A 21,897-nucleotide genomic window follows, 5' to 3' on the forward strand; every position below is an offset into this window, starting at 1 on the left:
GGCTCCCCCTCATCAACTCTACTAGTTACATCCTCGAAGAATTTTAGTAGGTTTGTCATGATTTCCCTTTTGTAAATCCATGCTGCCTCTGTCCGATTCTGCCACTGTTCTCCAAGTGCTCTGCTATAAAATCTATCAATAGGACATTATAGTGAAAGTCAGGAATGTACAGGTGAGAGTAGTAAATTGATAGTTTTCTCTTGGAGATGTTTGTTCTTTGCCTATGAACTTTTTAAGGAAACTGCATTTGAAAGCTTGACCACTTTTCTAGATTGCAATTTAACAAGTTGCTAGCGTATCGGCTTATTAGATCAATTTTATTTCTCACCTGTTGGAATTTGGAAAAGGTATTTTAAAATTTGTTTACAGTTAAAACACTTGTGCTCAAATTCCTGGGATGTGTCATCAATCATGGAAACAGAAAACAAGCACAGAAAAAGCTTGTGCTCAGGCTAAAAACAGATAAGGGAGCCCAAGGCCCATGCTTGGACGTGCTGCACCTGTGATTGGGTGAATTTCTCCACAGTTCTGGTTTTGGGTATAACCTAGGAGATTTGGGTTATCCTCAGCGTAGAAGGGGTAAGAGGGATTGCAAACACATGCAGATACACATATGGATAGAAGGAACGGGGAATGGGCCACACATTCTCCCCAAAGGGCAATATGGGTAATCTAATTCTCAATTGTTCTTTATGAACTGCTGCGTGAAGACTATAAAGCGTTAAGTCTCACGTTTGCTTATATAAAATCATAACTGTTATCAATGTGCAGTCATTGAACTATTGAATTGATCGTCCACAGGGACTTCAAATTTATTGCACTAATAGCAAGTTTATTAAAGAACTGGTTATGTTTCTTTTTGGCAGAAACTTATGTTTGTACTTCGAAGCATTTTTTGGAAGGAAATCTAGTTCATAAATTTCACGTTTCTGAAGATTTTCTTACAGCCTATGGATGTGATGTGCTTTCTGATGCAATCAGTTTGCTGTTTGGGCTCCTGAAGTTAAATTGCAGCAATGACAGTACACTGAAATACTTCCAAAAATATTTGTCTAAGCAGGTTGGCACATTATCTGCTCCATTTCATGGGTATGCTGGAATAGGAGTTTTCATGTAATTTTTTTTATAAATCTACTGTTGGTTCCCCGTTAGAGTCTTTTAGATTTCTTTTGGGCGTTCGCATTTTACAATGCCCTGAACTAATATCCTAGCCTGTCTGCGTCAATCGTTGCTTCGCTATGTGGACAGTATAGTGTTCCATAAAGCATAAATGTAAATTCGAAAACCTTTTGTTCTCCGTCTTGCTCACCCTTTTGTTTTTTTAGCTAAGTATGTAGGAACAAGTGTGCATGACTTTTGTGTGGATTTGAACTTTGTTACTGGATTTAATGTTTGGGCAAGGGGAGTTTGTTCATACTAACTGAAGCTAAACAATTGAGAGGAGGAAAGAAAGAGAATTACACGATTGCCTAAGGTAAAGGTATATTTCTGAATTAAAGATAAAAAGGGGGAAGGGGTGTAAGAATGGTGAGCACCAGGTTAGAATAAAATAAAACTTGTAGGATTGTTGACAAAGAAGTAATTCCTGTAGTATGTCTATGCAGTTTCCTGGTTAACCTTGCCTTTTTCATTTTAGGAAAGCTGAAACATTGTCTGTTGATTCTCAATCAGCCTATGGACAGTGATCAATTTCAACGCCTGTGGAGCAAAGGTATGGTTTAGATAAGAGTTGTTAGGAGCTAGCTAATATAGCAGAAAACCAGTACCATTGTTGTTCTTAGATTATTGCAATAATGCTCAACAACATTTCCCCTGACTTGTGTAAAGGCTAATGATCAGAAATTTTGTGTCTCGTCTATTTCACACTGCAGATTGGTTTTGCCAGCATAACTATTTATTTTCTGTCTGATGAAAGGTTTTGTTAAGTCTTTATCTACTATAGTCAATCATTGTTTCTGTTCACTATTTAATAAATCTGTTGGGCAGTTTTTAGCCTAAGGCACGGACTCATCATCTGTTCATCTGTCTTCAGAAGAGGAGGAAAATCATGTGATTTTATAGATGACTGGTATCTGAAATACAGTAGGGAGAAATATCTTTGGGATTGTTAGAAATTAGCCAATCATTTGGCAGGGAAAGGCAAACTTTAGGAATAGGGACTGAGAGCTTGCCTGCAGATGTGATCTGAGCCCAAGAAAAATCTGGAGTAAAGACTTCAAAATATAATATAAATATTAAGGGCTTGTCAGCCAAATATGACAGTTCCTGTTGACAGCTCAAATCTTTAACTATTTAATAGCCTTAATTTGAAACCCAAGTTTGACTTTCAAACCTGGTTGCTGTCAGTGTATGATCATCTTCCGTTTTTGGCTAAGTTAGAACTTTCTGCTTTTCTTCAAATTGGGATTGAAAACTGGAATCATCATTGACACCTCTTCTCTTTCCTTCTCTGTGTTACTGCATGCAAACTGTGGACTGAGGTTTGTGGCGCATCAAGGTTGCTGAGGAAGGAATCATGGGAGCAAGGCACATTGATGGCTGGGGATACAGTTTACTGGATCTACACTGGAGGCAGGAAGCTAGCCAAACAGAATTTTCTTTTGTGGACTAATAGCAAAAATCAGAATTCCATCCTGCACCTCCACCATTGTCTTAGGCTGAACCAGATGATTTGTAGTGCAGCTTCTATTCAACACTCTGCTGAGCTTCTGACCCCAGATCTTTTCCATCACTAAGACCACTCCTTCCACCTCCATAATATTGTTCATCTCTGTCTCTACCTTGACCAGTCTGCTAGCCTCTCACCAGCTCAAATGTTATATTCTTATACTCCTATTTAATTCCCTTCCTGGACTTTAACCTGTCCATCTCTGTAATGTCCTCCAGCTTTGGGTTTGGACAGAATCTTAAAAAAAAAAGCAACGAATGACTAAAAGATTGATAAGGAGGGAAAATTAGAGTATGAGAGAAAGCTAGCTAGAAGTATAAAAAACAGATAGTATGAGTTTCGATAAATATTTTAAGAAGAAAAGAGTTAACAAAGTGAGTGTTGGCTCTGTAGAAAGTGGGTCTGGGGAATTAGTAAGGGAAAAAAGGAGATGGCAGATGAATTGAACAGACATTTTGCATCAGTCTTCACGATAGCGGATACAAGTAACATCCCAGAAATAGCTGTCAATCAGGAAATGGTAGGGAGGAAGGAACTCACGAAAATTACAATCACCAAGGAAGTGGTACTGAGCAAATTGTTGGAGCTGCGGGCTGACAAGTCCCCGGGTCCTCATGGACTTCATCCTGGGGTTCTAAACGAAGTGGCTAGTGAGATAGTTGATGCGTTGATTTTAAATTTCCAAAATTTCCTAGATTCGGTGAAGTTTCCATTGGATTGAAAAATAGCCAATGTAACTCCTTTATTCAAAAAGAGAGGGAGACAGAAGCAGGAAACTACAGGCCAGTTAGCTTAACATCTGTCTCGGGGAAAATGTTAGAAGCTACTATTAAAGATGTTATAGCAGGACACTTAGAAAAATTCAAGGTAATCTGGCAGAGTCAACATGGTTTTGTGAAAGGGAAATCGTGTTTAACCAATTTATTGGAGTTCTTTGAGGGAGTTACGTGTGCTGTGGATAATGGGGACCTGGTGGATGTATTGTACTTAGATTTCCAGAAGGCACTTGATAAGGTGCCACATCAAATGTTATTGGGGAAAATAAAAGCTCATAGTATGGGGGTAACATATTGGCATGGATAGAAGATTGGTTAGCTAACAGGAAACAGAGAGTTGGCATAAATGGTTCATTTTCTGGTTGGCAAGATGTAACGAGTGGTGTGCCACAGGGATCTGTGCTGGGGCCTCAACTTTTTACATATTATATAAATGACTTGGATGAAGGGACCGAACGTATGGTTGCTACATTTGCTGATGACACAAAGATAGGTCGGAAAGTAAGTTGTGAAGAGGACATAAGGAGACTACAAAGGGATATAGATAGGTTAAATGAGTGGGCAAAGATCTAACAAATGGAGTATCATGTGGGAAAATGTGAAGTTGTCCATTCTGGCAGGAAGAATAAAAAAGAAGCTTATTATCTAAATGGTGAGTGATTGCAGAGTTCTGAGATGCAGAGGGATCTGGGCGTCCTAGAGCATGAATTGCAAAAGGTTAGTAGGCAGGCTTAGCAAGTAGTTAGGAAAGCTAATAGAATGTTGTTGTTTATAGCAAAGAGAATTAAATACAAAAGTAGGGAGGTTATGCTTCAGTTATACAGGGCATTGGTGAGATCACATCTGGAGGACTGTGTACAGTATTGGTCTCCTTATTTAAGGAAAGGTAAATATGTTGGAAGCAGTTCAGAGAAGGTTTACTAGACTAATAGCTGGAATGAGCGAGTTGTCTTATGAGGAAAGGTTGGACAGGCAAGGCTTATATCAACTGAAGTTTAGGAGAGTAAGAGGTGCCTTGATTGAAACATAGAAGATCATGAGGGGTCTTGACAGGAGGGACGTGGAAAGGATGTTTCACCTTGTGGGAGAATCTAGAACTAGGGGTCACTATTTAAAAATAAGGGGGTCGCCCATTTGAGACAAAGATGCGGAGAATTTTTTTCTCTGATGGTTGAGAGTCTTTGGAACTCTCTTCCTCAAAAAGTGGTGGAAGCAGTGTCTTTAAATATTTTAAGGCAGAGGTAGATAGATTCTTGATGAGCAAGGGGGTGAAAGGTTTTCGGGGATAGGTGGGAATGTGGATTCGGGGTTCCAATCAGATTAGCCATGATCTTATTGAATGATGTTGCAAGTTCGAGGGGCTGAGTGGCCTAGTCCTGCTCCTAATTCATAAGTTCAGATCTTCTTACAACCCCTACCTCCCAATACTTTCTATCTTCACTTCATCCCACCACTTGCAACTGTACCTTCAGTTGTTTGGCTTCACGTTCAGGAACTTCTTCCCTAAACCCTCCTGACTCTCCCCATTTAGGTCTTTCCTTAAATTCCACCTTTTTAACCAAGCTTTTGATATCTCCCAAGATCCCTTCTTTGGCCTCAGCATCCAGTTATTCTGATTATGCCACTGTTAAGCATCTAGGGACATTTTTCTACATTGAAAGCACTACATAACTACAGGTTGTTTGTGTTGGTTGTAATGTTTAAAGTCCAAAATGTAGACTGGCCTTGCAGAATGTATTCTCCTGGTTGGGGCTTGATTAATACAGGTTGTCGGTACCTGTGATAGAAACTCATTGGCTGCATTATGAGAATGTTATTTTTTGCTAGAATTTCGGAAAGTAGAACAAAAACAAAGTATTACCAATGTTGGAAATCTGATTCAATTTCATAAAATGCTGGAAACACTGAGGCACAATATCTGTGCAGAGAACCAACAAGTTAATGCTTCTGCTACATCCTTCATCAGAAAAAATGATATAGATGCCTGACTGTCCTCAAAGCTTGGACTAACAACCAGAAGCTGTGCCCTGCTCTATGCTGCTCCTGTACCTGTTAATGCACCACTCACAAGCCTGTCTGTGCTGCAGGTCCACTTCTGCTCCTTCCCTCGCACAATCGCTATTAGTTGGACTTTAGCTTCCTTCCTTGTAAAGCTACACTGAGTACACTACCACCTTCTCAGTCCAGAATCAAGTCCTAGATCTCCCAGTTAAGGCTGCAGGATATACACACTGTTTTTCCTAGATCCTGGAAAAGGGATCAACTGTCTTTTCAGAAAAGGCATCGATCTCCTCCTCCTGCTTCCATGCAGTACTGGTGGAAAAACTGCTTGTACATTACATTTCTGGATATGCTTATAGTTACATGATCAGCTCTGAGCTTTGTTGTTTGAAGTTGTCAATTAAGCAGGATGTTGACAGTTTAAATATGATTCAGTTTTGCCTTCAAGTTTGTGAATAAAACCCGTTATGTTTCACTTTAGCATTGTTTTCCTAGTCACAAAGCTTTTGCAGATATGCGAAAGTGTGAATCTCTGAATTCTGCAAACAACTGGGACATAATTGGCCAGATTTTGCTATACCAGGGCACCTAACAGCATCTGCATTGTAACATGCTATTTTGATTTGGTAAATTAGATCGGAAATGATGTTTGATTCTGTTTTACTTGACTAAAATTTCCAAAATTTGCAGATGTGCAGCTGGAGTGAAAGGTTTATGCTTTGTATTTTTTTATGTTTGACAGCAAATGCAACATATGTAATATTGTTGACTAACATTTCTGGTGTAGAAGCCAGCACCAATATCACAGATACTCACAACATCATGCATCGCATCATAGAATGGTTGCAGCACAGCAGGAGGCCATTTGGCCTGCCGTGTCCATGCCTGCATTTTCCCCTTCTTCAGATAATTATCCAATTCTTTTTTGAAAGCTATGATTGAATCTGCTTCCACCACAATCACAGGCAGTGCATTCCAAATCCTAATCACTCGCTACAAAAGCAAGTTTTTCCTCATGGCACCATTGCTTTTTTAACAAATGACCTCATGGCACCATTGCTTTTTTAACAAATGACCTTAAATCGGTGTCCTCTGGTTTTTGACCCTTCCGCTCGTGGGAACAGTCTCTGCCTGTCCTCTCGGTTCAGACCCCTTATGATTTTGAGCACCTCCATTAAATCTCCTCTCGATCTTCTCTTTTCTGAGGAGAGCAGCTGCAGCTTCTCCAGTCAATCCATGTAACTGAAGTCCCTCGTCCCTGGAAACCATTCTTGTAAATATTTTCTGCACCTTCTCACACACTTCTGTTATGACCGAGGCGGGAGGAGTGCACTGTTTATTCTCGTTCCACTTCTGAACATGTCACAACGTGTATTTAAATTTTCCCACTTACCGATCCAGTCAACCTATACTCTACTGTTCCCAGAATTAAACACACCAATCACATTTCTTTAATAAGCAACAACATTATCAGTTTATTACAAACAAGCCTTAACCAATAATGAAGTAAAACATACACACACAAATTGAAGTATTAAAGCCCCTTATTTACCTTCGCGCCTTAGCCCACACCAGCCCACCCCCACTCACTCGCGCTCTCTATCTCACTCACTCACATACTCGCACTCACTCACTCGCACTCACTATCTCACACACTCACTCGCTCTCGCTCTCACTCTCGCACTCACTCACTGTGTCTCACATTCTCTCACACTCTTACATTCTCATTCACTCACTCACACTCACTCACACTGTCTCTCTCTCACTCTGTCAAACTCTCGCTATCACTCGTGTTCTCGCTCTCGCTCAATCTCGCACACGCTCGCCCACCCTCCCTCTCGCCCGCCCTCCCTCTCGCCCGCCCTCCCTCTCGCCCGCCCTCCCTCTCGCCCGCCCTCCCTCTCGCCCGCCCTCCCTCTCGCCCGCCCTCCCTCTCGCCCGCCCTCCCTCTCGCCCGCCCTCCCTCTCGCCCGCCCTCCCTCTCGCCCGCCCTCCCTCTCGCCCGCCCTCCCTCTCGCCCGCCCTCCCTCTCGCCCGCCCTCCCTCTCGCCCGCCCTCCCTCTCGCCCGCCCTCCCTCTCGCCCGCCCTCCCTCTCGCCCGCCCTCCCTCTCGCCCGCCCTCCCTCTCGCCCGCCCTCCCTCTCGCCCGCCCTCCCTCTCGCCCGCCCTCCCTCTCGCCCGCCCTCCCTCTCGCCCGCCCTCCCTCTCGCCCGCCCTCCCTCTCGCCCGCCCTCCCTCTCGCCCGCCCTCCCTCTCGCCCGCCCTCCCTCTCGCCCGCCCTCCCTCTCGCCCGCCCTCCCTCTCGCCCGCCCTCCCTCTCGCCCGCCCTCCCTCTCGCCCGCCCTCCCTCTCGCCCGCCCTCCCTCTCGCCCGCCCTCCCTCTCGCCCGCCCTCCCTCTCGCCCGCCCTCCCTCTCGCCCGCCCTCCCTCTCGCCCGCCCTCCCTCTCGCCCGCCCTCCCTCTCGCCCGCCCTCCCTCTCGCCCGCCCTCCCTCTCGCCCGCCCTCCCTCTCGCCCGCCCTCCCTCTCGCCCGCCCTCCCTCTCGCCCGCCCTCCCTCTCGCCCGCCCTCCCTCTCGCCCGCCCTCCCTCTCGCCCGCCCTCCCTCTCGCCCGCCCTCCCTCTCGCCCGCCCTCCCTCTCGCCCGCCCTCCCTCTCGCCCGCCCTCCCTCTCGCCCGCCCTCCCTCTCGCCCGCCCTCCCTCTCGCCCGCCCTCCCTCTCGCCCGCCCTCCCTCTCGCCCGCCCTCCCTCTCGCCCGCCCTCCCTCTCGCCCGCCCTCCCTCTCGCCCGCCCTCCCTCTCGCCCGCCCTCCCTCTCGCCCGCCCTCCCTCTCGCCCGCCCTCCCTCTCGCCCGCCCTCCCTCTCGCCCGCCCTCCCTCTCGCCCGCCCTCCCTCTCGCCCGCCCTCCCTCTCGCCCGCCCTCCCTCTCGCCCGCCCTCCCTCTCGCCCGCCCTCCCTCTCGCCCGCCCTCCCTCTCGCCCGCCCTCCCTCTCGCCCGCCCTCCCTCTCGCCCGCCCTCCCTCTCGCCCGCCCTCCCTCTCGCCCGCCCTCCCTCTCGCCCGCCCTCCCTCTCGCCCGCCCTCCCTCTCGCCCGCCCTCCCTCTCGCCCGCCCTCCCTCTCGCCCGCCCTCCCTCTCGCCCGCCCTCCCTCTCGCCCGCCCTCCCTCTCGCCCGCCCTCCCTCTCGCCCGCCCTCCCTCTCGCCCGCCCTCCCTCTCGCCCGCCCTCCCTCTCGCCCGCCCTCCCTCTCGCCCGCCCTCCCTCTCGCCCGCCCTCCCTCTCGCCCGCCCTCCCTCTCGCCCGCCCTCCCTCTCGCCCGCCCTCCCTCTCGCCCGCCCTCCCTCTCGCCCGCCCTCCCTCTCGCCCGCCCTCCCTCTCGCCCGCCCTCCCTCTCGCCCGCCCTCCCTCTCGCCCGCCCTCCCTCTCGCCCGCCCTCCCTCTCGCCCGCCCTCCCTCTCGCCCGCCCTCCCTCTCGCCCGCCCTCCCTCTCGCCCGCCCTCCCTCTCGCCCGCCCTCCCTCTCGCCCGCCCTCCCTCTCGCCCGCCCTCCCTCTCGCCCGCCCTCCCTCTCGCCCGCCCTCCCTCTCGCCCGCCCTCCCTCTCGCCCGCCCTCCCTCTCGCCCGCCCTCCCTCTCGCCCGCCCTCCCTCTCGCCCGCCCTCCCTCTCGCCCGCCCTCCCTCTCGCCCGCCCTCCCTCTCGCCCGCCCTCCCTCTCGCCCGCCCTCCCTCTCGCCCGCCCTCCCTCTCGCCCGCCCTCCCTCTCGCCCGCCCTCCCTCTCGCCCGCCCTCCCTCTCGCCCGCCCTCCCTCTCGCCCGCCCTCCCTCTCGCCCGCCCTCCCTCTCGCCCGCCCTCCCTCTCGCCCGCCCTCCCTCTCGCCCGCCCTCCCTCTCGCCCGCCCTCCCTCTCGCCCGCCCTCCCTCTCGCCCGCCCTCCCTCTCGCCCGCCCTCCCTCTCGCCCGCCCTCCCTCTCGCCCGCCCTCCCTCTCGCCCGCCCTCCCTCTCGCCCGCCCTCCCTCTCGCCCGCCCTCCCTCTCGCCCGCCCTCCCTCTCGCCCGCCCTCCCTCTCGCCCGCCCTCCCTCTCGCCCGCCCTCCCTCTCGCCCGCCCTCCCTCTCGCCCGCCCTCCCTCTCGCCCGCCCTCCCTCTCGCCCGCCCTCCCTCTCGCCCGCCCTCCCTCTCGCCCGCCCTCCCTCTCGCCCGCCCTCCCTCTCGCCCGCCCTCCCTCTCGCCCGCCCTCCCTCTCGCCCGCCCTCCCTCTCGCCCGCCCTCCCTCTCGCCCGCCCTCCCTCTCGCCCGCCCTCCCTCTCGCCCGCCCTCCCTCTCGCCCGCCCTCCCTCTCGCCCGCCCTCCCTCTCGCCCGCCCTCCCTCTCGCCCGCCCTCCCTCTCGCCCGCCCTCCCTCTCGCCCGCCCTCCCTCTCGCCCGCCCTCCCTCTCGCCCGCCCTCCCTCTCGCCCGCCCTCCCTCTCGCCCGCCCTCCCTCTCGCCCGCCCTCCCTCTCGCCCGCCCTCCCTCTCGCCCGCCCTCCCTCTCGCCCGCCCTCCCTCTCGCCCGCCCTCCCTCTCGCCCGCCCTCCCTCTCGCCCGCCCTCCCTCTCGCCCGCCCTCCCTCTCGCCCGCCCTCCCTCTCGCCCGCCCTCCCTCTCGCCCGCCCTCCCTCTCGCCCGCCCTCCCTCTCGCCCGCCCTCCCTCTCGCCCGCCCTCCCTCTCGCCCGCCCTCCCTCTCGCCCGCCCTCCCTCTCGCCCGCCCTCCCTCTCGCCCGCCCTCCCTCTCGCCCGCCCTCCCTCTCGCCCGCCCTCCCTCTCGCCCGCCCTCCCTCTCGCCCGCCCTCCCTCTCGCCCGCCCTCCCTCTCGCCCGCCCTCCCTCTCGCCCGCCCTCCCTCTCGCCCGCCCTCCCTCTCGCCCGCCCTCCCTCTCGCCCGCCCTCCCTCTCGCCCGCCCTCCCTCTCGCCCGCCCTCCCTCTCGCCCGCCCTCCCTCTCGCCCGCCCTCCCTCTCGCCCGCCCTCCCTCTCGCCCGCCCTCCCTCTCGCCCGCCCTCCCTCTCGCCCGCCCTCCCTCTCGCCCGCCCTCCCTCTCGCCCGCCCTCCCTCTCGCCCGCCCTCCCTCTCGCCCGCCCTCCCTCTCGCCCGCCCTCCCTCTCGCCCGCCCTCCCTCTCGCCCGCCCTCCCTCTCGCCCGCCCTCCCTCTCGCCCGCCCTCCCTCTCGCCCGCCCTCCCTCTCGCCCGCCCTCCCTCTCGCCCGCCCTCCCTCTCGCCCGCCCTCCCTCTCGCCCGCCCTCCCTCTCGCCCGCCCTCCCTCTCGCCCGCCCTCCCTCTCGCCCGCCCTCCCTCTCGCCCGCCCTCCCTCTCGCCCGCCCTCCCTCTCGCCCGCCCTCCCTCTCGCCCGCCCTCCCTCTCGCCCGCCCTCCCTCTCGCCCGCCCTCCCTCTCGCCCGCCCTCCCTCTCGCCCGCCCTCCCTCTCGCCCGCCCTCCCTCTCGCCCGCCCTCCCTCTCGCCCGCCCTCCCTCTCGCCCGCCCTCCCTCTCGCCCGCCCTCCCTCTCGCCCGCCCTCCCTCTCGCCCGCCCTCCCTCTCGCCCGCCCTCCCTCTCGCCCGCCCTCCCTCTCGCCCGCCCTCCCTCTCGCCCGCCCTCCCTCTCGCCCGCCCTCCCTCTCGCCCGCCCTCCCTCTCGCCCGCCCTCCCTCTCGCCCGCCCTCCCTCTCGCCCGCCCTCCCTCTCGCCCGCCCTCCCTCTCGCCCGCCCTCCCTCTCGCCCGCCCTCCCTCTCGCCCGCCCTCCCTCTCGCCCGCCCTCCCTCTCGCCCGCCCTCCCTCTCGCCCGCCCTCCCTCTCGCCCGCCCTCCCTCTCGCCCGCCCTCCCTCTCGCCCGCCCTCCCTCTCGCCCGCCCTCCCTCTCGCCCGCCCTCCCTCTCGCCCGCCCTCCCTCTCGCCCGCCCTCCCTCTCGCCCGCCCTCCCTCTCGCCCGCCCTCCCTCTCGCCCGCCCTCCCTCTCGCCCGCCCTCCCTCTCGCCCGCCCTCCCTCTCGCCCGCCCTCCCTCTCGCCCGCCCTCCCTCTCGCCCGCCCTCCCTCTCGCCCGCCCTCCCTCTCGCCCGCCCTCCCTCTCGCCCGCCCTCCCTCTCGCCCGCCCTCCCTCTCGCCCGCCCTCCCTCTCGCCCGCCCTCCCTCTCGCCCGCCCTCCCTCTCGCCCGCCCTCCCTCTCGCCCGCCCTCCCTCTCGCCCGCCCTCCCTCTCGCCCGCCCTCCCTCTCGCCCGCCCTCCCTCTCGCCCGCCCTCCCTCTCGCCCGCCCTCCCTCTCGCCCGCCCTCCCTCTCGCCCGCCCTCCCTCTCGCCCGCCCTCCCTCTCGCCCGCCCTCCCTCTCGCCCGCCCTCCCTCTCGCCCGCCCTCCCTCTCGCCCGCCCTCCCTCTCGCCCGCCCTCCCTCTCGCCCGCCCTCCCTCTCGCCCGCCCTCCCTCTCGCCCGCCCTCCCTCTCGCCCGCCCTCCCTCTCGCCCGCCCTCCCTCTCGCCCGCCCTCCCTCTCGCCCGCCCTCCCTCTCGCCCGCCCTCCCTCTCGCCCGCCCTCCCTCTCGCCCGCCCTCCCTCTCGCCCGCCCTCCCTCTCGCCCGCCCTCCCTCTCGCCCGCCCTCCCTCTCGCCCGCCCTCCCTCTCGCCCGCCCTCCCTCTCGCCCGCCCTCCCTCTCGCCCGCCCTCCCTCTCGCCCGCCCTCCCTCTCGCCCGCCCTCCCTCTCGCCCGCCCTCCCTCTCGCCCGCCCTCCCTCTCGCCCGCCCTCCCTCTCGCCCGCCCTCCCTCTCGCCCGCCCTCCCTCTCGCCCGCCCTCCCTCTCGCCCGCCCTCCCTCTCGCCCGCCCTCCCTCTCGCCCGCCCTCCCTCTCGCCCGCCCTCCCTCTCGCCCGCCCTCCCTCTCGCCCGCCCTCCCTCTCGCCCGCCCTCCCTCTCGCCCGCCCTCCCTCTCGCCCGCCCTCCCTCTCGCCCGCCCTCCCTCTCGCCCGCCCTCCCTCTCGCCCGCCCTCCCTCTCGCCCGCCCTCCCTCTCGCCCGCCCTCCCTCTCGCCCGCCCTCCCTCTCGCCCGCCCTCCCTCTCGCCCGCCCTCCCTCTCGCCCGCCCTCCCTCTCGCCCGCCCTCCCTCTCGCCCGCCCTCCCTCTCGCCCGCCCTCCCTCTCGCCCGCCCTCCCTCTCGCCCGCCCTCCCTCTCGCCCGCCCTCCCTCTCGCCCGCCCTCCCTCTCGCCCGCCCTCCCTCTCGCCCGCCCTCCCTCTCGCCCGCCCTCCCTCTCGCCCGCCCTCCCTCTCGCCCGCCCTCCCTCTCGCCCGCCCTCCCTCTCGCCCGCCCTCCCTCTCGCCCGCCCTCCCTCTCGCCCGCCCTCCCTCTCGCCCGCCCTCCCTCTCGCCCGCCCTCCCTCTCGCCCGCCCTCCCTCTCGCCCGCCCTCCCTCTCGCCCGCCCTCCCTCTCGCCCGCCCTCCCTCTCGCCCGCCCTCCCTCTCGCCCGCCCTCCCTCTCGCCCGCCCTCCCTCTCGCCCGCCCTCCCTCTCGCCCGCCCTCCCTCTCGCCCGCCCTCCCTCTCGCCCGCCCTCCCTCTCGCCCGCCCTCCCTCTCGCCCGCCCTCCCTCTCGCCCGCCCTCCCTCTCGCCCGCCCTCCCTCTCGCCCGCCCTCCCTCTCGCCCGCCCTCCCTCTCGCCCGCCCTCCCTCTCGCCCGCCCTCCCTCTCGCCCGCCCTCCCTCTCGCCCGCCCTCCCTCTCGCCCGCCCTCCCTCTCGCCCGCCCTCCCTCTCGCCCGCCCTCCCTCTCGCCCGCCCTCCCTCTCGCCCGCCCTCCCTCTCGCCCGCCCTCCCTCTCGCCCGCCCTCCCTCTCGCCCGCCCTCCCTCTCGCCCGCCCTCCCTCTCGCCCGCCCTCCCTCTCGCCCGCCCTCCCTCTCGCCCGCCCTCCCTCTCGCCCGCCCTCCCTCTCGCCCGCCCTCCCTCTCGCCCGCCCTCCCTCTCGCCCGCCCTCCCTCTCGCCCGCCCTCCCTCTCGCCCGCCCTCCCTCTCGCCCGCCCTCCCTCTCGCCCGCCCTCCCTCTCGCCCGCCCTCCCTCTCGCCCGCCCTCCCTCTCGCCCGCCCTCCCTCTCGCCCGCCCTCCCTCTCGCCCGCCCTCCCTCTCGCCCGCCCTCCCTCTCGCCCGCCCTCCCTCTCGCCCGCCCTCCCTCTCGCCCGCCCTCCCTCTCGCCCGCCCTCCCTCTCGCCCGCCCTCCCTCTCGCCCGCCCTCCCTCTCGCCCGCCCTCCCTCTCGCCCGCCCTCCCTCTCGCCCGCCCTCCCTCTCGCCCGCCCTCCCTCTCGCCCGCCCTCCCTCTCGCCCGCCCTCCCTCTCGCCCGCCCTCCCTCTCGCCCGCCCTCCCTCTCGCCCGCCCTCCCTCTCGCCCGCCCTCCCTCTCGCCCGCCCTCCCTCTCGCCCGCCCTCCCTCTCGCCCGCCCTCCCTCTCGCCCGCCCTCCCTCTCGCCCGCCCTCCCTCTCGCCCGCCCTCCCTCTCGCCCGCCCTCCCTCTCGCCCGCCCTCCCTCTCGCCCGCCCTCCCTCTCGCCCGCCCTCCCTCTCGCCCGCCCTCCCTCTCGCCCCGCCCTCCCTCTCGCCCGCCCTCCCTCTCGCCCCGCCCTCCCTCTCGCCCGCCCTCCCTCTCGCCCGCCCTCCCTCTCGCCCGCCCTCCCTCTCGCCCGCCGCCTCCCTCTCGCCCGCCCTCCCTCTCGCCCGCCCCTCCCTCTCGCCCGCCCTCCTCTCGCCCGCCCTCCCTCTCGCCCGCCCTCCCTCTCGCCCGCCCTCCCTCTCGCCCGCCCTCCCTCTCGCCCGCCCTCCCTCTCGCCCGCCCCTCCCTCTCGCCCGCCCTCCCTCTCGCCCGCCCTCCCTCTCGCCCGCCCTCCCTCTCGCCCGCCTCCCTCTCGCCCGCCCTCCCTCTCGCCCGCCCTCCCTCTCGCCCGCCCTCCCTCTCGCCCGCCCTCCCTCTCGCCCGCCCTCCCTCTCGCCCGCCCTCCCTCTCGCCCGCCCTCCCTCTCGCCCGCCCTCCCTCTCGCCCGCCCTCCCTCTCGCCCGCCCTCCCTCTCGCCCGCCCTCCCTCTCGCCCGCCCTCCCTCTCGCCCGCCCTCCCTCTCGCCCGCCCTCCCTCTCGCCCGCCCTCCCTCTCGCCCGCCCTCCCTCTCGCCCGCCCTCCCTCTCGCCCGCCCTCCCTCTCGCCCGCCCTCCCTCTCGCCCGCCCTCCCTCTCGCCCGCCCTCCCTCTCGCCCGCCCTCCCTCTCGCCCGCCCTCCCTCTCGCCCGCCCTCCCTCTCGCCCGCCCTCCCTCTCGCCCGCCCTCCCTCTCGCCCGCCCTCCCTCTCGCCCGCCCTCCCTCTCGCCCGCCCTCCCTCTCGCCCGCCCTCCCTCTCGCCCGCCCTCCCTCTCGCCCGCCCTCCCTCTCGCCCGCCCTCCCTCTCGCCCGCCCTCCCTCTCGCCCGCCCTCCCTCTCGCCCGCCCTCCCTCTCGCCCGCCCTCCCTCTCGCCCGCCCTCCCTCTCGCCCGCCCTCCCTCTCGCCCGCCCTCCCTCTCGCCCGCCCTCCCTCTCGCCCGCCCTCCCTCTCGCCCGCCCTCCCTCTCGCCCGCCCTCCCTCTCGCCCGCCCTCCCTCTCGCCCGCCCTCCCTCTCGCCCGCCCTCCCTCTCGCCCGCCCTCCCTCTCGCCCGCCCTCCCTCTCGCCCGCCCTCCCTCTCGCCCGCCCTCCCTCTCGCCCGCCCTCCCTCTCGCCCGCCCTCCCTCTCGCCCGCCCTCCCTCTCGCCCGCCCTCCCTCTCGCCCGCCCTCCCTCTCGCCCGCCCTCCCTCTCGCCCGCCCTCCCTCTCGCCCGCCCTCCCTCTCGCCCGCCCTCCCTCTCGCCCGCCCTCCCTCTCGCCCGCCCTCCCTCTCGCCCGCCCTCCCTCTCGCCCGCCCTCCCGCTCGCCCACCCTCCCGCTCGCCCACCCTCCCGCTCGCCCTCCCTCCCGCTCGCCCTCCCTCCCGCTCGCCCTCCCCCCCCCCATCGCTCTCCTCTCCTCCCCCCCCCTTCGCTCTCCTCTCCTCCCCCCCCCCTTCGCTCTCCTCTCCTCCCCCCCCCTTCGCTCTCCTCTCCTCCCCCCCCCTTCGCTCTCCTCTCCTCCCCCCCCCTTCGCTCTCCTCTCCTCCCCCCCCCTTCGCTCTCCTCTCCTCCCCCCCCCTTCGCTCTCCTCTCCTCCCCCCCCCCTTCGCTCTCCTCTCCTCCCCCCCCCTTCGCTCTCCTCTCCTCCCCCCCCCCTTCGCTCTCCTCTCCTCCCCCCCCCTTCGCTCTCCTCTCCTCCCCCCCCCCCTTCGCTCTCCTCTCCTCCCCCCCCCTTCGCTCTCCTCTCCTCCCCCCCCCCTTCGCTCTCCTCTCCTCCCCCCCCTTCGCTCTCCTCTCCTCCCCCCCCCCTTCGCTCTCCTCTCCTCCCCCCCCCTTCGCTCTCCTCTCCTCTCCCCCCCCTTCGCTCTCCTCTCCTCTCCCCCCCCTTCGCTCTCCTCTCCTCTCCCCCCCCTTCGCTCTCCTCTCCTCCCCCCCCCTTCGCTCTCCTCTCCTCCCCCCCCCTTCGCTCTCCTCTCCTCCCCCCCCCTTCGCTCTCCTCTCCTCCCCCCCCCTTCGCTCTCCTCTCCTCCCCCCCCCTTCGCTCTCCTCTCCTCCCCCCCCCTTCGCTCTCCTCTCCTCCCCCCCCCTTCGCTCTCCTCTCCTCCCCCCCCCTTCGCTCTCCTCTCCTCCCCCCCCCTTCGCTCTCCTCTCCTCCCCCCCCCCTTCGCTCTCCTCTCCTCCCCCCCCCTTCGCTCTCCTCTCCTCCCCCCCCCTTCGCTCTCCTCTCCTCCCCCCCCCCTTCGCTCTCCTCTCCTCCCCCCCCCTTCGCTCTCCTCTCCTCCCCTCCCCTTCGCTCTCCTCTCCTCCCCCCCCCCCTTCGCTCTCCCCCCCCCCCCCCCTTCGCTCTCCTCCCCCCCCCCCCCCTTCGCTCTCCTCCCCCACCTTTTCGCTCTCCCCCCCCCCCTTTCTCTGCGGCGCGCACTGCCCCCTCTCTCTGATTTGAAGCTGTGGGTTTCCAAGTTTAACCCAGGTTGCACAAACTAACAGTTTTGTGACTTAGGGAAAAATAAACAGACTTTTTTAACCAGATGCATGTGATTGAAATTTTTAATTTGGTTTTAAGAAGTCTCTGCAGGATGGTAAGCCAGCAAAGGAAAAAGCTGTGTGAGATTGTCAAGAAAACAGCATAGACTGTTAAGCCAGCAATAAAGCTGTGTGGTTCTCCCCAGAAGCCAGCTGCAGAACTGGGTGTTGGTTTTAAGAGTTTCCAGGGCTGTTGAATTGGGAAAAGCTGGGAGCTGTTGGTTTTAAAAGGACAAGCTCTTTGAATTGGAACCTATTTTCTCGTACCTGACCCTTGGAAGATGCATGTTACTACTAATGTCTTCGGTGACTGAAAAGTTATCAGCAGTGCCATGCCATCAGGACAGTAGTGGGAAAGGCCGAAGGGGTTAGAGAGGTGATAAGACAGAACTGTTGAAGGTAAGATTGCATCGCTCACTTTCGATAGGACATCATTACGTCCATATCCATATTCTGGAAGACCGGACTTGAAAAGCTACCTGAAGATGATCCTGAAAGGAAATTAGGAAAGCACAGAGAGGACATGAAAAATCATTGGCAGGTAAAATTAGGAAAACTCAAAGATGTTTTATCAGTACATTAAGAGCAAGAGGATTACTAAGGAAAGGATGGGGCCTATCAGAGATGTACAAGGGAAGTTATGAGTTGATGCAGAACATGTGGGCAGAGTTCTTAATGAATTTTTGTCTCTGTCTTCACAAAGGAGAGGGATGATGCAGACATTGTAGTAAAAGAGGAAGAGTGTGAAATATTAGATACGATAAGCATAATGAGAGAGAAAGTACTAGAGGATCTGATAATCCTTGAAGGTGGATAAATCACCTGGGCTGGATGGATTGCATCCCAGGTTGTTAAAGGAAGCCAAGGAGGAAATAGCGAATGATCTTCAAATCCTCCCTAGATACAAGAGTGGTACTTGGGGATTGGAGGTCTGCAAACATAGTACCATTGTTTAAAAAGAGTGCGAGGGATAGGCCAAATAATTACAGGCTGTATTGCTGAAAATAGAGACACGTTGTCGAAGTTTTTTGTCTTGCTCTCATCAGGACAATCCTAGAGAATACCCATGTAAGGGAAAACACCAACTTTATACTGTATGAGAAGAAAGTGCTGATGGGTTGGCAAGTGAACTCTGGTGGAGGTGTTGCCATGGAGATTGCGCCTGTTTATGGTGACTGACAGTTAACTGCCAAGCTTCGTTTGAAATTTAAACCGGGCAGCTTGACTCTGGTCAAGGCATTGCCCTGAGGAATGAACCAGCGAATGGTTGTCACTTATCTTGTTTGGCTGAAACAGGCGCAATGTTTGTACATATTCTTTCCATCTGCAAAGAACAGGACCCTGTGTATTAATATATGTAGCTTCCAGTATGCGCAAATGCATCACACTGCGAGCCCTGCTGGCAATCTTAAATTGGTTGTCAAAGTAATTCTTAGCACACGGAGGATTATTTAGCAAATGTTGTCCAATCGCAGAATCACATCTAATGTTGAACACTGTGTTTTGAGTTTTACAAGCACATGCTGGTTGGGTATGGCCTGTACCTTGCCTGTTGCGAACAGCGGACGGGACGTGTTGTTTGATACGATTCGCCAGCTTTTGGGGCGTATGGCCTATATACCTAACATCACACTGCCATTGAAATTCATATATCACGTCACTCATTTGTGTGAAAGGCAGGACGTCTTTTTGGCTTGATGGCAGCATCTTGTTGGTGGTGAACACCACATGTGTTACTACTGCATTGTAGCATCATGAAACAACTAACTTTACCTGTTCAAATATTTGGGATACATTACCCTTCCAGAGTAATTTGAGGTAAATAGGGCTGAAAATGACGACCTTAGGCCTGTTCATAAGTTTGCGCGATATACAGCCAGAAATGATCTTATCAGGGTAGCCATTGTCATGCAGGATGTCTTTGATTAGCCCTATTTCAGCATCAAGCTTGCATGGTGAGCGAATGGCTTGGGCCTTATTTACGAGGTTGCCGATAAAGCCAATCTTATAGTGCGTAGAGCTGTAAGAGTCCCAACGCGTGTATTGACCAGTGAAGGTAGGTTTGCGGGAGACCGTGGTAGAGAACCCCTTGGCAGATTTCTCAACTAGTACGTCAAGGGAAAGGGAGCTCATTTGACTGCTCCATTTCAAAGGTATATTTGAGCACAGGATGGAGCCTATTAAGACGTGCAAGGAAATTATTGCATACAGCTGCAGATTCAAATATAACAAACGTATCATCTACATATTAGAAATATGCAAGAGGTAGGAGGTTAGGTGTCATTCCCTCAAAGACTCATTTCTCATGTAAACATTTTTGTTGGGTTCTGAGAGCTGGGCCTAGAGGGGATCCCTTGGAAACACCATCTATTTGGGCATACATGGTGTTGGTAAAACTGAACTCAACTGCGTGAGTTGCCAAGTTCATAAGTTCAATGAATACTGATTCACGCAATGGTGCTGTGTCTAAATTGCTATAATATAGTGCTGCGTTGCAAGTATCTATGGTTTCCTTAAGTGATAAATTGGTGAATAGGCTAGCAATGTCAAATGAGCATGTGGACATGGCATTGCTATTGATATGCAAGTCCTGTATGGTCTCTTTGAAGGAATCTTTCACCATCTGTGTGGAGAACTTGCTCAAAACTGGTTGTAACAATTCACTCAACCATTTGGCCAATTCATGTTGTGCAGAATGTGAGATAGCTAAGTTGGGCGTAGAGGGACATCACTTTTGAGTGTCTTGGGCAGCCCATAAAATAGGTGGACAAAACAAGCTGTGAGGACGAACCCTGTCATGTATATCACCTGGCGGCTCTTTGCTGTTACACAAGTCCAGCAAACTTTCTTTTTCGCTTACTTTTGAGCAAGGCTGTCTGGTCATGTTGAGCGGCAGGTCCAATGGATACGAATTTGGACTCTTCATTAAGAATGGTGTGCATTTTTTTTCATATAGTCACGCTTGTTAAGATACAGTGTCCAAAATTAGAAGTGATTCCGGAATCGGACAACATTTGCTCAATAATCCTTGGTGTGCTACGAATTGCACTGACAGCCAATTTAAGATTGTCAGTAGGGCTAGCAGTGTGGCGCATTTGCGCGTACTTGAAGCTACATATATTAATACAGAGGGCCTTGTTCTTTGCAGACAGAAAGAATACATACAAACATTGTGCTTGTTTCAGCTAAACAAAATAAGTGACAACCATTCGCTGGTTCATTCCTCAGAGCAATGCCTTGACCAGATTCGAGCTCTGTGGTTTAAATTTCAAACAAAGCTTGGCAGTTAACTGTCAGTCACCGTAAGCTGGTGCATTCTCCATGACAATACCTCTGCCAATCAGAGTTCACTTGCCAACCAATTAGCACTCTCTTCTCATACAGTATAAAGTCGTCGGTTTCCCTTACATTGGTATTCTTGCAGATTGTCCTGATGAGTGCAAGATGAAAAGCTTCGACAATGTGCCTCTATTTTCAGCAATACTTAAGTTCTGTACTACCAAATGACTAATTACAGGCCAGCCAGTCTGACCTCGGAGGTGGGTAAATTATTAGAATCAATTCTGAGAGACAGGATACACTGGCACTAAGAAAGGCACAGATTAATCGGGTATAGTCAGCATGGATTTATTAAAGGAAGGTCGTGTCTTACTAATTTAATTGAATTTTTTGAAGTAACCAGGAGGATTGATGAGGGTAGTGCAGTGAATGTGGTCTACATGGATTTTAGTAAGGCATTTTACAAGGTTCCACATGGCAGACTTGTCTGAAAAATGAAAGCCCATGGGATACAAGGGGAAGTGGCAAGTTGGATCTAGGATTGGCTCAGTGACAGGAAACAAAGGTTAGTGGTCGATGTTTGTTTTTGTGAATGGAAAGCAGTTTCCAGTGGCATTCCACAGGGCTCAGTGTTGGGTCCCTTGCTGTTTGTGGTATATATTAATGACTTGGACTTAAATGTGGGAGGCATGATTGAGAAGTTTGCAGATGACACAAAAGTTGGTCATGTAGTTGATAGTGAAGAGGATAGCTGTAGACTCCAAATGATATCAATGGTTTGGTTGAGGGGGCAGAAAAGTGGCAAATGGAATTCAACCTGGAGAAGTGTGAGGTAATGCATTTGGAGAGGGCAAGCAAAGCAAGGGAATGTGCAATAAAAGGGAGGATATTGAGAGGGGGAAAAGAAGTGAGACACCTTGGAGTGCATGTCTTCAGGTCCCTGAAGGTGGCAGGACAGGTAGATAGAGTGATTAAGAAGGCATATGGAATGCTTTCCTCTATTGGCCAAGGTATGGAATACAAAAGCTGGGATGAAATGCTGCAACTGTACAAAATGCTGGTTAGGCCACAGCTGGAGTATTGTGTACAGTTCTGGTCACCACATTACAGGAAGGACATAATTGCTCTGGAGAGAGTACAGAGGAGTTTACAAGAATGTTGCCGGGGCTTGAAAGCTGCAGCTATGAGGAAAGATTAGTTCGGATTGGGTTGTTTTCCTTAGGACAGAGGAGGCTGAGGGATAACTTAATTGAGGTGTACAAAATTATGAGGGGCCTAGATAGAGCAGACAGGAAGGACATGTTTCCCCTAGCGGAGAGGTCAATTACCATGAATCACAGATTTAAGGTGATTGGTAGAAGGATTAGAGGGGACATGAGGAAAAACTTTTTCACCCTGAGGGTGGTGGGTGTCTGGAATTCACTGCCCAGAACAGCGGTGGAGGCAGACACCCTTCACTCTCTTAAAAGGTACCTGGGCCTACACCTGAAGTGCTGTAACCTGCAAGGCTATGAACCAGGTGCTGGAAGGTGGGATTAGTTTGGGCGGCTAGTTTTTTTAGCTGGTGCAGACACGATAGTCTGAATGGCCTCCTTTTGTGTCGTAACGTTTCTATGATTCATGAAAAAAGTGCCACCTGGAAGAACATAAAGTTGGTAAAATATCGGATACCACAGCAATGGCAGATGGTTACGAATTGACCCACAAAAACAGTACGTACAGGCCCTAATTTAGAAACTTATAGAACTTGGAGAAACAGGAAGGTTGACTGAAAACACATCTGGTTCTCGTGAGAAAGATGACAAAAGTAAAGCAACAGGCACATTTCAGCTTAGTAAAAGAGAAGGCCAGGAGGCAAAGTTTGGTTTGAGGGGACTGACATGCTATTTCTGTCATAAGAGAGGACATGTGAAAGCTGAGTGTTGGAAGTGGGAAAAACAGGTGTGTTGCATGTGTATGGTAAGAGTGTTTCCACAGGAGATATTGTCCCAGCGAGTGATGTTCACCTCAAGCAGATAATTCCTCCCAGGTTCACTGATAGAATCAGATT

At 57.7% G+C, this 21,897-nt stretch overlaps 1 protein-coding gene across 8 annotated transcripts in view; it reads left to right on the plus strand.

Moving 5' to 3' along the window:
- The window catches only part of tpk1 (thiamin pyrophosphokinase 1), a 439,182-nt gene that overhangs the window by 128,880 nt on the left and 288,405 nt on the right, over positions 1 to 21,897 (plus strand). For all 8 annotated transcript variants that reach the window (XM_068011462.1, XM_068011518.1, XM_068011480.1 and 5 more), the window contains one exon: positions 1,637 to 1,711. In XM_068011462.1, coding sequence (XP_067867563.1) covers positions 1,637 to 1,711 — 75 coding nt within the window. The remainder of the gene's footprint in view (positions 1 to 1,636; positions 1,712 to 21,897) is intronic.

The sequence above is a fragment of the Heterodontus francisci genome, chromosome 2 (assembly GCF_036365525.1).
Source record: "Heterodontus francisci isolate sHetFra1 chromosome 2, sHetFra1.hap1, whole genome shotgun sequence".
Lineage (NCBI taxonomy): Eukaryota > Metazoa > Chordata > Chondrichthyes > Heterodontiformes > Heterodontidae > Heterodontus > Heterodontus francisci.